Source organism: Eulemur rufifrons, chromosome 30 (assembly GCF_041146395.1).
Source record: "Eulemur rufifrons isolate Redbay chromosome 30, OSU_ERuf_1, whole genome shotgun sequence".
NCBI lineage: Eukaryota > Metazoa > Chordata > Mammalia > Primates > Lemuridae > Eulemur > Eulemur rufifrons.
The window spans coordinates 70,748,412-70,766,492 of record NC_091012.1 but is presented as its reverse complement, the minus strand read 5'-3'; the positions used below and the strand labels follow the sequence as shown (position 1 = coordinate 70,766,492).

Sequence of the window (18,081 nt, the reverse complement as noted above, 5' to 3'; positions counted from 1 at the left end):
CTAAGTACAGTGATTACTCCAGCCAGTGCATTGTTTCTCCAATTTTAGGAGTAAGAAAAATGTTCTGTTGATCCATTTTAATGAGAATCTAACTCTTTTGAGTCCTCAGTAATTGACTTAAAATTATTTTTAATATATTGTTACTTAAATATTGACAAATATAAAAATAGGCCTAAACTCAATATGCTTTAACAATTTAAATAAAACTATAAAACAGATAAAAATAAAATTAACATTTACTTAATGTGCCTCCTGATGCTGGATTTAATAATAGATTTAGCTTCAGATCCAGTCATACATTTTGACCTCATTGAGACTATAATGCAGAGAATCCCTGTTGCATAACTAGACTGAACAAAATGGTACTTAGTAACTTCAGGGGTTTGTGATAGAACTCAGGATCACCAGACTCAATATTGAGTGACAACTCTGATAGGGAAAAACGCTGGAATTCCAGTTTTAATAGTGTGTCTACTCAATAACTTTGTAAAGTTGTCTTGCTCACATAAAGATAAGGCTAAGATTGAAATCTGCATAACATGGGTATCTAATCCATTTATTGCTGGAATCAGGGACAGAAAAAATATTCAGTGCATATTTACCACTCTATTTACAGCTAATGAGCAGTTGCAACTTGGTCCACAAAGATTATATTCTTGTAGTGCATCTGCTCACGTCATGAAGATGGTTCTGACTATTATGTCACAGGTTCTCACATGTCCAGCTTGCCTGGTCTATTGTGTGAAATAGTGTTACACCCTGTGATGACTCAACTCTCCGAAAAATTTTCTCTTTAGAATCATTGTGAAACCTTCATTAGTACAATGCACCATGATATTGCTAGGCTTTTATGTAATACAAAAATAAACAAATATATACATAGGCCTTAACATATGTATCAATGATCAATGCACTAGTTACTTATTAGATGATAATACAGGATATGCTTATGTTAACATTTTTTATTATGCCATAAAAATGAAAACACAAAACTTTAAATATACCCTGCTTTAAGAAATAATGGCCTAGTACACTCCATTGGCTATTTTTTAAATGAAACTGGCTTCAACATTGGGAATTACATCATATAATTAATGTCTTTGTTATATTGGGCTCTTTTAGAACAAAAACTTACTCCAGACACCTTAAAAAACAAAATGAGTTTTACTTCCTTCTGTTAATGTCTGTTCATTCTTTTCTATTTCTCTTTCAACTGACTCATTACTCTATTGAGTAGTGCCTTTCATCACAAATTATGCCATGTGTTTATTACGAGCTAACCTATAAATTGGCTGCCCCTGAGGGAGCCAGATGTCCATCGTGGTCCCTTCATTGGCCGCTGTTGGGGGAAAAAGGCCTATTTAGTGCTGCTTTCCTAAGTTAAAAAAAAAAAAAAAAACTATGAGCAGGACAGTTTCAGCTAGAAGTGGTGTTGAGCAAGTCAGACACAATGACCTGAGATAACTGTTTGGGCTGTAAGAAAATATCACCTCTTTCAGGGTCATGGAAAATGCAAGTGTAAGTTATATTCATGGCCTCCCCTTACTCTTCAGCCTTCTGCAATCTGGCTTGTGCTCCTCTTATTTCACTGAAATTGCTCTCATTAAGGTCTCTAATGACCTCCATATTTCTATATCTGTGAGTTTCTGTCTTTATTTTACTGCATCTTTCTACAACATGTGATATTATTGCTTATTCTATTTTTCAAAATATCTACTCCCTGAGATTTCATAACCTGTACTCTAATGGTTCTTTCTGTCGCTCTGTGAATATTTGCTGTCTATTTTCTTTCAGGGACTCCTCCTCCTATGCTCATCTGTTAAATACCAGTGTTGCCCAGGATTTGGCCATCAGCCCACTGCTCTGCTCACTCTACATACTTTCCTGAGTGACGACTCCAGTTATCATCTATGTGATGAGTCTCCCAAATCTTTCTTACTCTTTCCTGGCCTCTCCCCTGAACCTTAGTCTTGTAATATTTTTGATGGCCTGCTGGACAGCTCCACCTGGATATTTCAAAGGCATGTTCAACTTGACAAATCTCAAACTGAACTCATCATCATCTCCTTGAATGCAGCTCTTCCTTCTGTATACCTAATCTTAGTTGATAGAACCACCATTCTCCCAAACATGTACGCTGGAAATTTCAGAGTTATACTGGACTCTTTCTCTATCCCTCATGTTCAATTATCCCCTAATTCTAGTTCCCTTTAAGTTCATCTACTACATGATCACCAAATTGAACTATCTTACCATTTTACTCCCTATTGCACAGCTAATGTCCAAGAGCCTTAAAATGTCATACAAGAGGATTCTGTTCTGACCATAGACCTTTGCTTTTGATCAACACTGACTTGCTTACAGTCCTAACACATTTTTCCCCCTCATCTTTTCTCTCCTTTTCCTGGAGTATACTTTTTCTTGAGGCTAACTCATCCTTCTCCTTTAAGAATCAACTACAACATTGCCTTCTCTAGAAAGCCTTCCCAGAGATGCCTACCCCAAGGTTTGGCTGAGTGTTCTTTTTCTGTGCTCCTGAAGAGTATACCCCTAATCAGCACTCTCTGTAATTCTCTTCTCATTGTCTTTGTATGCCATCCCCATTTGAGTGAGAACATCTTGAGGCAAAGGGCTGAGACATTTCCTTTTTGTATCAAGGGATACAATATAATCTAAGTTCTCAAACTGACTCACCGAGAACCGTATAGCAGAGTACAGAAGAAGTCTTAACATATCTCTGTGAGACTCATTTTTAAATCAAAAGGCCACAATCACTACGTAGTACCTGTCTTGAAAGAAGAGACTGGCTCATTTATCTCTGTATCCCTCTAGCACTGTGCCAGGCACATAGTCAGTTTTGAAGAAAAAAAAATGGTTGAAATAAATTGCAGGCCAGTTTTTGGACAGGGGGCTGGCAATATGCCCAACCTGGGACCAGACTCTGCTTGTGACAGCAAAGCTCCCCCTCTTCCCAGCGAATCGGTCTACTCAGGAAACCAAATTAAAGGTCAGCAGGTTGCCTGGTAAATCTGCTGCCCTAGAAAAAACAAATGAGTGACCAGTTTCACTAGATGCATCATTCAACCCAGGCTAGAATCTCTAGAAATAATCTCTTTCTACCCTAAGGGACAAATCTGTCCAGACAACTGGAATCCTAAAGCAGAGAAGTAATAGAAGGCAGTCTGGCAACATTTCTATACCCACTGGATGACAATCAGAAAAATAAATAAATTGTTATAAAAGATTTTCATTCTTCTGAAGAGCATAAAAAATACCCTAGCCCATGATGGCTTGTGAAATAAATAAAAAGTCGGAACATTGATAAATTCTGACTTCCTTGCTGATCTTTATAGAGTCTTTGTTTTTATAGGCTAGTTTGGAAAAGACTTTTATAAACATCTGTTTGCATCTTATCTCATTGTCCCAAAAGTGGCTAAAAAATGTCATAGTGCCGTAATGAGGCTGTCTAGACTTTTAAAAAGTATAATATCTTGATGTTAAAATCTTTGGAATTTGACTCTTATGATATCAAATATAAAAAATGTTAAGCTCTATATCAGGTAAAATTGTGGTCCTTTTACCTTATCGCCTCATTTAGTCTTTGTAACTACCCTGTTAGGTAGGGTCTTCAATGTTATGTTTATGTTCACAGAGAGAAAATTAAATTTAGAAAAACATAGCTTTTAAAGGGCAGAACAAAGTTGTGAGCCCACTATATAGGCCCATACGCTGAGAACTTTGACTTATCTGTAACACTAAATTGTGAATATCCCTTACAAATAGAAACAGCTTTTTACTTGAGGCTTGTGGATTGATGTGTGTGTGTGTGTGTGTGTGTGTGTGTCCGCGCGCGCGCGCGCATGCACTTGCTTCCCACCTACCAAAAGATTAACATGGGCCAGGTGCTAGATTATCTCATTTATTCCTATTAATACCTTACAGTTTAAATACTACTATTATCCTCATTTTGCAGATGAGGAAATTGGTGTTTAAAAAGGCTCATTTTGCAAATGTGTAGATGTGAGGGGGCCTAATTATTAAATAGGTAGAAAAAATATGTCCAGTAGTCTACATTAATAAGTTCAAAGACTACACTTATCAGTTAGTTTACTTCGCTCCACTGTCATGTGTTGCACCAGTATCAATGGTGGCAGGAAAGATTATGATGCTTACTGCCGAGATTCCACTCACCCCCTGCACACTGGCTCTTGTACTATATGGGCAAAATAACCCAGAATGCATGCCTTACTGAAAATGGGTCAGTATCATTTACCATCAAAGGACAGACTTTTCTTCTATTTTAATTTGTCATTTGTAGGCAACATGTTGCAAAACAATTTTGAAATTTCATGTGATTTTATCATTGAAGCAAAACTCTCTCCAGATGATGTGATGACATACATACTTCCTTTTTTTTTCTGGATTTTTTTTTACCCATCTTTTTGGAGAGAGTCAATCTTTTGGAGAGAGTCACTTTTAAAGACTTGAACTTTTAAAATTTAGAATCTGATACGTGAAATACCTTTATAAACATTAACAGTGTGTAAAGAGAAATTTATTCATATGCTAAAACTTGTAAGCCATTCCTTTCCTATCAGGGAATATTCTATAGCCCCTAAGCAGGGCAGAAAAATGGCACTTGTTTTTTTGTCCTTTTTTTTACTTTCCATTATAGTGTACTTAGTGATGGTATAATTAACAAGGAATTAATTCAGAGATTATTGAATCCTAGACTATTTCTCTAAATTGAAAGCAGTATGTGCTTTGAGGCTGAAGACTGAGCATTTAATAGCCTATCAGGTTTTTTCCCCTAATTTGCCAAATTAATCATGCTCAATGCCAAAAATTCAGACACTATAGAAAAATATTAAAAAAACAAAAATCATAATCCTACCATTCAGAGATAACCACTGTTTTTATTGGTATATATCCTTCCAAACTTTAAAATTATAATGTTACAAATTACACTATTTTTTTTTTTCAAAAATAAGAATATGACATACCCTTTTGTAACTTACCTTTTCCGCTTTATGCTGTGGACTTCTATCTATCAAGTACTTATAGATCTATGTGATAATTTCGATTGGCTCCATAGTATCCTAGTGTGTGTAGGTTCCGTCTTGTATCTAATCCCATGATGGGCATATAGGCTATTTATGATTTTCACTGGTACAAACAATGCTGCAAAGAACATCAATGTACGGTGATCCATATTTTTACTTTTTTCTGATAATGTGAGGACTGGACTTTTTCCAATAGACTTAAAAATCAGGAATGATTCTTCGAGACTTCTTATATGAGAGGTAAGCAGCTAGTTAGTAGCCATTTTTAATCACCTATATGCTCGGCTGGGCACTCAGGTTATGCATGGATTGTATGAGACACTAAAATTGCAAAGGAACTTCTATCAGTTATGAATATGAAATTAAGAAGCTGTGTTTTAACTCTATCCTAATTGCCCATATTTAAAACAACTGGCTTCTACCTTAAGGGACACTTTATATTTTAAAGCAATGGCACTGGCAGCTGCTAAAGTGTCTGTGATATTAACCATACAGGTTGCCTTTGTTCCTACAACTGGTTAAGTAATTAAGCGTAGGCTGGCATGGGGAACACTACTAATGGGAAACACCTGTTTATAGGCTCTCAAAATGTAAGCTGTAGATTAAATATTTTCTCTCCTCAAAATCACAGGCAATGGTATATTTCCATGACCTGGTTCTTTGGGAAGTGGAGGCATCATACAGGGAGAGGACTGCCATTTCTGCCTTACCACTGAAGCCAGAGAGCCTACATACCCCCAGAGTACCTGGGGCTACTGAAGCTAGAGAGTTGGGCTGACTACCCTAAAACTTCCATCATCGGCAAGAAATAGGTAGCCCAGACCCAAGAGATAGGTTGTACATGTTAAAAACCAAAGGAATGGATATACAGTCTTAGAGTGATACAGAAACAAAAGCAGATGACAGATACGTATATTCTAAGTCAGGAGATCTGCAACAAAGTTCAGGCAGATCACAAACAACTGCCACAGAAAATGACAGAGGATTGTCCATCAGATGATCAAAGTTGGAGAAATGGCTGATGCCTAGTATTCTTAATCATAGGGATCTATGCCACACATGGAGTAGAAAAGCACAAAGATGACAGGTGGTAGTAATGAATTGACCCTGTAGCCATAGTGCCATTTAACAGCTAGTTTATTCTGCACCAACCCAAATAGCTGCTCCAACTCTCACCCTGCCAAGCACTCTTGGCCCAGGTCATTGCAATCTGTGCCTTGATCAGCTCTCCCACTGTCATTCTTGATGGTGCTATCTAGGCTTCAGCCGTAGAACCTCATCAGATGATTTCAGAGAGCCCGATTTCTGCAGATTTTTTTTTTTTAAGCAGAGCTACTGTTTTGTATGTAAATGCTTTGAGATTGTTGTTTTAAAAATAGAATTTAAATTAAAATTGCATGTTTAGGGAAAGAGCTATCACTATATCTTAGTCCTTATAATAACAAATCTAGCCAGTGCATTTCCTTTAATTATTTTCTTCCTTCTCTTAGGAAAAAAAAAAAGTTTAAAAATGTATAGGCATTCTGATTCTCCGTTTATACGTTCATTGCTTTTCATGCCCTCTCCCTAAATAGGAAAAATTTAGTAATTAAATAGTCACCAATATAAGGGAACTAGAACTCACTTTTTCTACTAATCAAATATTAACACCTATCTTTCTGTTTCTTCTTGTTGAAATTCCACCTAACTTTTAAGGCCTAATTGAGATGAAGTTTTCCCTGATCCCCAACTCCTATACTTAAGGGATATGATTTTTCCATTGTACTTAGAATCTAATAGATGCCACAAGAGACACATAGTTTCATGTTGAAATTGTTGGTACATTTACCCTTTCCACCATAATAATGTATAAGGATACCTGTTATGGTGCCCTACAGATAGCTTATGTGATAAAAATTTGTGGATGGACAGATAGAAGGAAGTCTTTCCTTTCCTTATACTACTGTCAAAATGTATTCCCTCTGTGTAAGCAGCAAAACTGAAGGTGAATTCAAGATCAGTTCCTGATTCATTGCTGATGATTGGATGATTATTTAATCAACAGTTTTTGAAAAACTGCTATGTGTAAACCACTATGATAGACACCTTGAGCAACTCTGTTATAGTTTTTTTGGTTTCTGTTTGTTTGTTCTTCAACCTAAGTTTCACATTTATGAATTTTTTGGAAGCTTTTCCAACTATTTTCTAAAATTCTTCATATTTTGATTTGTGGCCTTTCTCCATATTTTCCAGATACGCAGGCATCCTCATCAGACTTTCAACCTCATAGAGAGAAAATTTGTCTTAGGACCCAATTGCATTCTCTAGTAAAGAAGCAAACATAATGCATGGCTAATGTACAAAACCAAGGACATTTAAAAAAAATCTATTCACTAGCTTTGACATTGAATCCAAAGATAATCAATAGCAAGGTCTGTGGCAGTTGAAATACTGAACAATATACTGATTTTATTTTTTTCTGAGCCGTACTTTTCTAAAATCCTTTGAAATTCTCAAGTTATCAATTATGTAAATACTACTCATTTAAAATCCCAGGAGGTTGGTTGTACATGTTACGAAAATATCATGTTTATGATAGATAAAAGTGAGTATTGCATATTTTCTACATTTGTAGCTTAATATGGATTACATTTTTAATGCCTTGAGTAATATTATTGTACTATGTGATTTTACTTTTATCACATATTTCAATCTTCCTAAAGTTACTATAATTGAGTTTGTTTGATAATGTACCTTTATATTAGTACAGGACTTGATAGTTTGCAAAATATGAGGTTCATAATAGAGATAGAGAGGAGAGTTACTACCTGGCAGGGAGGATAAGAAGAAAGTGAAATATAGAAAAGTGATTTAATCTCACTACTGCAGTTTTGTAAAATATAATTTGTTTTTCCCCTAGCACAGCAGAGTTTCATGCTGATAACAAGCTACTGAATTAATAAATCCTTTGCAACTATTGAGACTTTTCCTTTAATAACATAACGAATGCTGAACATTAAGAAAAGGAAAGGCGTTCTTTGTACAGATGTTACCTCTAGCAGATCTACATCCCTAAGCATAGGAAAAATACCGACATCATACCCTGAGCGATATCAATATGAAAATAATTTGTGCATCTCAATTAGAATACTGTATTTTTCACACAAAAGCACACTGTTTCCTAGAACTCATTTGCTTATTTTCCAATTGAAAAGACATTTAGGGGTCTATTTTGTTATCATTACATGTGCTTAACTCCAATTACAGTTAATGGGAGTTGTGTGTCTATAGTCACAGTAGCCTCTGAACTATTTTAACATTATTGCTTTCCATTACCATCCTCGTTAAAATAACTTTCATCTCTTTTGCCAACCTGAACTACCACAGTAATCTGGGTTTCTGTTTTCTTTGCATGGATTTATTTGCATGCAATGAAGGACACAGATTATACAACATGGCCTCTTTCTAGTTTTAAAAACATTATAATGTCACTGAAATTAGAATAGGGTTAGAACTATTTAATTGTTAAGTGGAGGTAATTGATTGGCTTCTAGACATACATTTTTGCACAGCACCCTGTGTATACAATTCTATTAGAATAAAGCAATTCAATATAGTTTAATACCTGTGGTATCTAGTAGACATCAAAATTGCAAAACATATAAATTATATGAGAACATAAGGTTTACAGACTAAATGTACTACACTCTTAACAACCAGCAAAATTATACATTTAATTCCAATTATTCAAATTTTCAACAAGACAAAAGCGGTAAGTAAATATTATATTCTCATTTGGTTAGTGCTGGACTCTGCTGTATTTCCAGAAAAAAAGTGGTCAGCTGTCGGAAAACCTCATCAAAAGACAGGGAAAGAGGCTTATTAAGTCTTTAAGAAAATGAACAACCTGAGAAGTACTCTTAAAAACATCATAAGGGACCTTAGCTTCACTTGACTCTTTGGCACTCAACAAACAGACATCTGCCTGTCTTTACCAGGATCAGCCTAGTACCCATTGGGTTTGTTTTTCAAGCTGTGTTATATTCAAGTTATCTTGTGATTATAGCATGATGTAGAGTTCCAAAATGTGCCCTAAAAATATGTGTTTAAATTAAACTATAAGCTATGGAAGTTTAGCTCCATCAGATGTTAAAGCATATTATGAGGCTGAAATAATGAGACCAGGAACTATTCGACAAAAATAGGGAATAATATCAATGTCAATGGAACAGAAACCCTGGTATAGATAATTTAATATGTGATAAAGGGAGTATCATGAGTCATTATAGAAATTCATGATTATTCAACAAATGGTGCTGGAACAGCCCATTTCCTCTTTGTGAGGAAAAAATAAGAAAGAAAGAAAGAAACCAGTATGGAAACTTACCTGACATTATACAACAAAATAAATTACAGATCATTTAAATAGTGAGATGTAAAACAAGAAGTCAAACCATGAAGAGCAAGAAGAGATATAGTTAGATGTTTATCAAATGTCCTAAGCTGGAGAAGGACTTTCTAAACTTAAAAACAAAGGAACAATCACGATGTAAAAGACTGATAGAATTAATTACATAAAAATGGTAAAAATGAAAGCATATGTTTCTAAGCACCCGCAACACAAACAGGAGAGATAACAATCAATAAGCAATCAACAAACGAAGGAAAATATTTCTATTAAATATCTCAATTGATGACTATCTTTAATTCAAAATGAAAACAAAAGCAAAAACCTAAGACCTCAAGAGACAAATGGCTACAGGACCTGGTCAGCATATAAAGGAAGAATAAATGGATAATAACTTATGAAAAGTTCCACCTCACTAGTATTTGAAGAAGTGCAAAAAAAAAAAAAAAATGAAGCAGATGCCATTTTTCACTGTTTATACTGGCACATTTTAAAAAGGTTAATACTCAACAATGAGATAAGACAGACAAATTCACATACTGCCAATTGGATTTAAATTAATACAACTATTCTGGAATACATTTGGACTTAATTGTGCATACCCCAACAATGCCACTTCCACACATGGCATATATGAAGATGTAACTATAAGGATGTTCAATGTTATGCCATATATAATAGCAAAATATTGAGAGCAACTTAAATGTCCGACAGTAGAGAAATGGTTAACTAACTTGTGGTATATTTATATAATATAGAAAGAAGAGTATGGAGCCATTAAAAATTATGCTTTCAATATCATGTTCTAGAAGTTTAATGACATGGAAAATTTCTACAATAAAATATTAAATGAAAAAGTAGAACACCAAATCGCATATATAGTTTGAGCTCAACATATTTTTTTTAAAAGACACTATTCTGCTAACAGTGAGGAGAAAGAATCTGGTCAAGTAATAGAGCCATTGGCTGTCCCCCATCAAAAGATTAAGCCCAGGCCTAATTTACCTGCCACCTTCCAGTTGTTTCTAGTGAAGTGAGAAACTGTATCTAAGCCAGGATCCCTAAAATCACAGAGAGAAGCATAAATCAAATAGTTTTGGACACAAGGAGGAAAAATGTAAGTCCATATGAGATGATTTCAGTATAACAGTCCAAAATAAATTAACTTTCTCTCGTCAGTGTTTGGGGATGCAAATAGCTAGTCACTGGACATTGCTGGAAGCAATATAAACAATTTGCTTGGTTTCCTTAGCCTGTGCTGAATAGACCCGCACCTCCATTTGCTCTGTTTGCTAGAAACCATGCCTACTCATAGATGGTAAATCTGCCACACCATCACTTTTGAAAAGCTTTGGAGAAAACAAAACTCACTGTAAATTACAGAGGGTTTCTTTTACTTTTTTTCCTAGCCAACTAATTTGCATTAAAATGGGATATTTTGTAACACAATGTGCGGCATATAAGGGGCATACACTTGGTTTATGTTAGCCTGCTGTGAAGCCTAGTGTGTTATATTAGGTCAACACTGATACATCTGCATGCCTTTAAAGCACCAGGAAGGAAACTGTCCTTCCATACACAACAACTGGACAGACACCTAACCTCATGGGGAATGAATAATGGACACGGCCCTCTTATTACAGTTTTTTCAATCCCAGCTCAACCTCCTCATGCAGTAGGCAGGATACAGCCTTGTACCTTTGGCATATACTCACTTTGTTAAAAGGATTAATTGCACACTCCCAGGTTACAAAGTGCAGGCTTGCATCCTCTAGTCCTGCCATCCCCAACCCCCAGGCCGCAGACCAGTACCGGGTCTGTGGCCTGTTAGGAAGCAGGCCACACAGCAGGAGGTGAGTGGTGAGAGAGCTAGCGAAGCTTTATCTGTATTTACAGCAGCTCCCCATTGCTCCCATCACTGCCTGAGCTCCGCCTCCTATCACGTCAGCAGCAGCATTAGATTCTCTTAGAAGCATGAGCCCTACTGTAAACTGTGCATGGGAGGGATCTAGGTTGCCCGCTCCTTATGAGAATCTAATGCCTGATGATCTGAGATGGAGCTGAGGTGGTGATGCTAGCGCTGGGAAGCAGCTTCAAATACAGATTATCATTAGCAGAGAGGTTGGTATGATTATTTCATTATGTATTACAATGTAATAATAATAGAAATAAAGTACACAATAAATGTAGTGTGCTTGAATCATCCCGAAACCATCCCTTTTCCCCTGCCCCCCACCGTCCGTGGAAAAATTATCTTCCATGAAACCGGTCCCTTGTGCCAAAAAGGTTGGGAACCACTGCTCTAGTCTCTCTCATGTCACACTGTGTTTAAGCTTTATCTGTGCTGTACTTATTCTTCAGTTATTTCACTTGACAAAGTTCAGTAAGAAGGAAATTAATGATGTAGATTTCGGTATAGATCTGAAACTTTGTAACATTCAGGTATTTCATGGACCATGTGCTTTATACATAGTTGCTGAATAAATTATTGCATGAATGAATTCTAGAGTAATACAATAATGGGTTTGATCCATTCACTGCAGAACTCAGGAAGGTTTTGAGATGAATACCAAATCAATTTATGCTTAGAAAAGGAGTTAAGTTTCTCACTCTTTATGACAGCAAGGAAAGCCTTGAGATCAGTTTGAGCTGGTTAACCTGATATTGTAAAGGTGCAGAATTGTGTTTAAACTGAACCATGCATTTGTATTCCCTTTTGTTTAAAGGTTTGAATATTGCTTTTTTTTTTTTTTTTTGTGGCCACTCTTCCTCTATAGAATACACATTGTCATGTAACTATGTCCCTCCCTTCAACCTTATGCTTTGACCAGGCGATTCTCCATAGTACCAGAATCTATTCACCTTCACAGGGGGCATATTTCAAAGACAAGCCTTTGATGACCAAAGAGAATCTATTAGGGTATACCCAACCATGGTGGATTTAGAAGGTACATTTTGGAACTGACATCTCAGGCTTATTGCTCCATTAATCCTCATGTTTACAAACAATAAAATCCCTTAATGAATTCTTCCACCATGAGGATATATTAGACCCTGAGGGTATATTAGACCATCTAGACTTTCTCATTCACTGTAATGTGTTACTCCATGAATTAAGAAAAAAGAAGCAGAGGAAGAATATGACAAATCATGTTACCCCATCCTCCAATGAAATGTGTTTTCCCATATTTCATTGTACAGTGTTTCCAACAAGTATACACACATAGAGCCTCCTCTTCCATCTTTCTCTCTTTGATTTCCAGAAAGACAACAGGCAGATTGGAAAGGGAGACCTCTACTTGTTAACAAAGCCCTTCATATCATCTCAGGCAAATACATGTGTCTTAAACTTTCAACTTTTCAGAGGAGAGGCCTCTATTTTTGTCATCTAAACCACACTAGTATCAGTAGTGTTGGGAGAATAACACTAGTTAGAAAAGTGAATTTGCTTCAGGCTGGATCTTGTGGAGCTCTCAAATCACATTACACGGGCACCCACTTCCTCCACTTATGTTTCCAAATAGCAAATGCAATCATTCTCACCATCATTCACATTACTACATCACCTCTGACAGTAATAATATGAGTCCTGACCTTACGAGGGTCAGGCCACTGATTTTTAGCCATTAGTATTTAATACTATACATATAAAAGTTGTATTTCAAACAATTTCTGTGATTTTTCAATCTCTGCTTCAAAGAAGACATCTCTCCCAGCATGGAAAAAAAAATCTCACTCTCTGTCTCTCTACACACACACACACACACACACACACACACACTGCATGGTATCCATGGTATCCTCTAAATTCCACTTCTGGCTTGATCCATGCAAGTCTAGAATATAAATATATATTCTGTAACTAAATTAGTTTTAACATAAATACAAAGAATTGGAAATGATAATCAAAAGATCCAGATCAGCCATTGCTGCCATTGTTTCTAGCAGCATTTTTTCATAAACAAGGTTGAAGGCTGACATTATGAAAGTAATTGGCAACTTTTGTAGATTTGCTTCTAATAATTATCCCATTAACTTAGGGACCAATTAGGCACCCCAAAAAAGGAGGAGAAGGAAGGAAGGAAAAAAGAGATGGAGAAAATCTAAAATAATTCTCTTTAATATACGCCAAATGCAGGATTTGGGCTCTGAACCATTGTTTAGCCTGCCTTCCAAAAGCTTCAATGTCTTTTCTTCAGTTTGATTTGACCTGAAAATTTCTTTATTTTCTCACATTAAATGCCACCAATAATTGGCAACTTGGTATGAATCCTTACATCCCATCATTTAATGCTGCAAGACTAGGTTTTTGGATGTGGTACTTGTCTTGGATCCAGTGGGTAGTGAGTGACGGTATGGGACACCAGTGGCATTCCTGGAGTGAAGTGTGAATACCTGTTGACCTTAGCGTGTAGGGCCACCAAGACACAAGCCTTTTTTCCAGCTGGCACAATCCTCTGGGAGTGCTACCATCATTCTCATGTCTGATAGCTTTAATACTGAATGCTTAAATGCTAGCAATACAGTGGGAACCATTATATTGTAATCTTACTTTTAAATGTTTTCTAAGAAGTCCCAAACCAATCTGTATGCAAACCAGTGACATCTAAGTAATAAGTGCTTTATCCAAGAATGTTATCTTCACATTTTTTGCTGAATTGTGATCCATATCACAAACTAAATAATGGATTTTTTTAATGGTATCTTCCAAAAGATCCCCAAATAATCCATCACTCAGATATATCTCTGAGTAGAGAAAGAAAATGCCTCTTTCTTTCTCACCTCTCAGTGATATTGCATTATGAGGTACTCGGTAGGCTTTAAGCTTAAGGCTGGTGGGCTCAGTACACTCATACCATGGTGTTAATGAGGCCAAGGTCATGGGGGCCAGTTAGCTTTGCTCTGTGTACTGACCACAGACTACCGAGAATCAGTCAAGAGATGCTAGCACAGACGAGAACGGCACCATGGCAAAACCTCAGGCCTTGTCAGTCCATCTTCCCCATGTGACAGGCAGGATGTGTTAGTAAGGCATCATCATCTTAGGGAGGAAATGAGTAGCAGCTTGGGAGGCCCCAACATCTACCTCTGAACAAAGCAGGCCTGACATTTAGGCATTAACTTTGCATTATAATCCCCCTCATACCATTGATTTGCTGTGTAACCTTCATCACTAAAGCAGAGATAATAGGATGGAATGAAATGGGCTTACCTCCCGGGGATGTTGTGTGAATTAGCAAATTAACGAGTGTAAAGTGTTAGCATTTATGTAAGTGCTGGTGGTTGTCATTATTTCTAGGGACCCAGTCTCATTCTAAATAGAGAATCTAAGTATATTATGCTTTTGTCAGAAAGGGATTTTCACCCGCATCAATTGCATTTAAGCCGAGCATAAAACAGAGGTGATAATAACATAGTAGTGATCATTGCAATGCAGAGCTGTAAACCTTTTTCCTATTAAATCTAAAACTATTTTCAGCAACTTTCAGTGCTTTTAAACTTTGCTTTCCAAGCTTTATGCCAACAGTTATCTCTACAGTGATTATTCTTCCTGCGAAGGGTGGGGGGAATGGGACCTAGAATAGGCCTCATTCATTATTCATTCCCATAATGACTATATAATGTATTGAATTTGTTTACATCATACAATCAAGCAAATTCAGTAGCTGGTTTGATTGCCACATATTGCAATCATTGTAAAAAATACAAACTCTTTTCTGCTCTGCCCACGCTGGTGTCCCCTAGAGGTAGCGAACATACAGATTGAAAACTCATAGGGAATTGAAGTGTTTTCCAACAAAAGGCACTGTACATAGATCCTTTCAATTTAACATCTTTACCGAGGAATTTTCTTGTAGCCTGCTATTTCCGAGGGGACTGTGCTTGAGAGAATTCTTCCATTTCTTTTATCACCCTGACTTCACTTACCAAGAAAAGTCATTTATTGCTGATTGCAGAACTCTTGAACTCAGCCTGGCAGCTGCAGTGTGAACTCCTCAGATCTGGACTCCTTGTTACTTATTTACATATTCATTTGAAGTGATTTTTCAGGACTATTTGAAAACCTCTCTCAACCTGACATCATGTAATAGCCAAGATCTAAAGCTCGCCCTGTTTTGGGTTCTTTTTCTCTTTGTCTTACAGATAACAGACGAGTACCTTTGGAAAGGTCACGCTCTCGCCACAATGGAGCTATCTCATCTCAGTGATTCCTGATGCCAAAGAATATGAAAATATTTAAGTAAACAAAATCATACATTTTGAGAAGAACAAAACATGCATCAAGGGATGGAGAGAAAATAAGTGCATTCCTGCAAAGATCAAGCTCAGCTGGGAAATAGTGTGCATTTATAAAACTATTACAAGACTCCTCCCACAATACTAATCTGGACAGAGTTATCAGGATTATAAATCATGTGTTCCATTTTTGTGTGAAGATGTGTATTATTTGTTATTGTGTGTGACCTGACTGTGATGATGAAAGCGTAAGAAATTGAAAAGTCAGAGCTTTTCAAAACATTCAGTCTGTCAAAATTTTGAAATCTTACATTTGTAGGTCACCCAAACAAAAACATAAAAAAAGAAGAGAAGAAAAAGAATAGAAAGAAAGAACTATCTAATGTCTGCTTCCAATCCCTGTTATGTATAAAAAAAAAAGTCAAGAAAAAATGTGCATGTTAATGATTCGGAGGGGGGCTGATAATTGCGCACACTGGGGGAGAAGCCATTTTGGAAATTCACAAAAGTACTGCTCCGCCCCAGCCAAGTTATTTAGAATCTTATCTCAAGTGAAAGCTGATGGATTCATCTGCTTTGGCTGAAATTAAAGTTACCATTAGCCTAGCGTTTCAGCATGATATTGCAGGCACTCATCATTGCTAAAAATAAACCAAAGTTTAATAGAATCGGTTAGGGAAAGTGATTTAAACTTTATTTAAAGAGGTATTTTCTAATTATGCACAGATATCTACTTTATACAAATACTTTATATGGCTATTTTTGAGAAAAACCTCACATTTTAATGTTTATGCTAGGGATGAACCTGAAAATTCTATTACTTTTATGTAGATTTTAGAGGCAAATAGTGATTCCTATTCTCTGTGGTTTATTTCTTCTCTCTATCGCTTCTTTCTCCCTTGACCCTCTTGAAGGCAGGGAATAGAGTTCTGGAAGACCTGAGAGGAAAAAGATTTCTTTCTGCAGGAGGCAGCAGAAAACTGTCTGAAAGGTCAATTGTTTTATCTCCCTTTCCACTCTTCTTTCTAATTCTGCTTTGGTGGTCTGAAGAAGAAAAAAATTCTATGTATGTATGTGTAAATATGTGTATATATTTATATCTCCTGCTACAATAATTCCACATCCCAGTAACTAAGTGAAGTTCTCAATCATCATCATACTTACTTACCTTATATTAGCAAATTAAAATCATGCTGCCAAAACAACTCTAGGAGGAAAAACAGGCTCTACATTTTTCTTAAATAGATGAGACAGTAAAAATTATACTTAACGTGTCTATTATTTTAAAATATGCATCGAAATAATGTGGTATAACTTCTCTGGAGTGCAATTTTAAGACTAATTCATGCAGATGATTGTGATTATTGTAAAAGATTTCTTATATATATATATTTGTTATGTGGAACATCCTATTTCTACTCCTCCAAAGCACATCATAGACGTTAAGAGAGAAGAGCAAATGGCTGGCATGATAATATAGCATGATAATATCTTAGATGGCAAGTCCCCATCTAAGATAATGTAAACAAGTGACCAGTAGCTCACAGATTTTTTTTATATGGATGTATAATGATTCAAACCGCTGCCTTTTCCTCCATTGCATTCTTACTTGGGTATTATATTTAAAAAGCTCTGAAGCTGCTATGATAGAGAAATCAAAAAGAGTAACAGTCTCTGAGATTTTACAATTCTGTCCTTTCTGAAAATACACACACACACACACACACACACACACATCTACAGGACGTATCAGTTTCACACTGTTTTTTAATAACAACGAAAGTTGAGGTTCTACTAATTTATGTAAATACCTAATATGTGTATTTTTGACTTTACAAAGACTTTTTTGAAATCTTCATAGTATGCCTTCTTTTGAGCCTTTTGATAGCTTTTCAGGCTGGAGGAAAATGATTTTGACATGTTAACCCTGACTGAAATCTGGGGGCATTTGCCGTGCCATGTCATCAAGCTGGTCAAGGTAGAAATACGGATGTGCATCACCTTTTCTAGATGTGAACTTGCCTTATTTTCTAGTTTGTGAACAAGAATGAAGAACTATTATCAATAACTTATATACTTGTATTTAGAACAATTCCACATACTTTTCTCAAACATGGGAAAACCTTTCAGGGTCTTTTATGAAGGTCCAATAATTAAGTTAAAGGGTTCGCTTCCCAGATTTATAATGATCCTGCTGTATCCATTTGTGGTTTTGTTTTCCATTGAAAAGCATCACCCCAAAAAAGTACATAATGACATTTTTGGTGTAGAACCAAATGATGCTAAAGTCTTTTGTTACGCTTATTACTGCCACATGTGAGAAGCACCATTTATGTAGGTTTTCTTGAGAGTGTTTTTAAAAACTACAAAACCCTGAAAATGTTAACTAGTTGT

The 18,081-nt window shown here is 36.2% G+C and overlaps 1 protein-coding gene across 1 annotated transcript in view; it reads left to right on the top strand.

The window, feature by feature from the left end:
- Positions 1–16,033, top strand: part of DIAPH2 (diaphanous related formin 2) — an 803,657-nt gene extending 787,624 nt beyond the window's left edge. Inside the window, exon 27 of the mRNA XM_069462797.1 lies at positions 15,595–16,033. Coding sequence (XP_069318898.1) covers positions 15,595–15,659 — 65 coding nt within the window. The 3' untranslated portion in view covers positions 15,660–16,033. The remainder of the gene's footprint in view (positions 1–15,594) is intronic.
- The last annotated feature ends 2,048 nt before the right edge of the window (positions 16,034–18,081 follow it).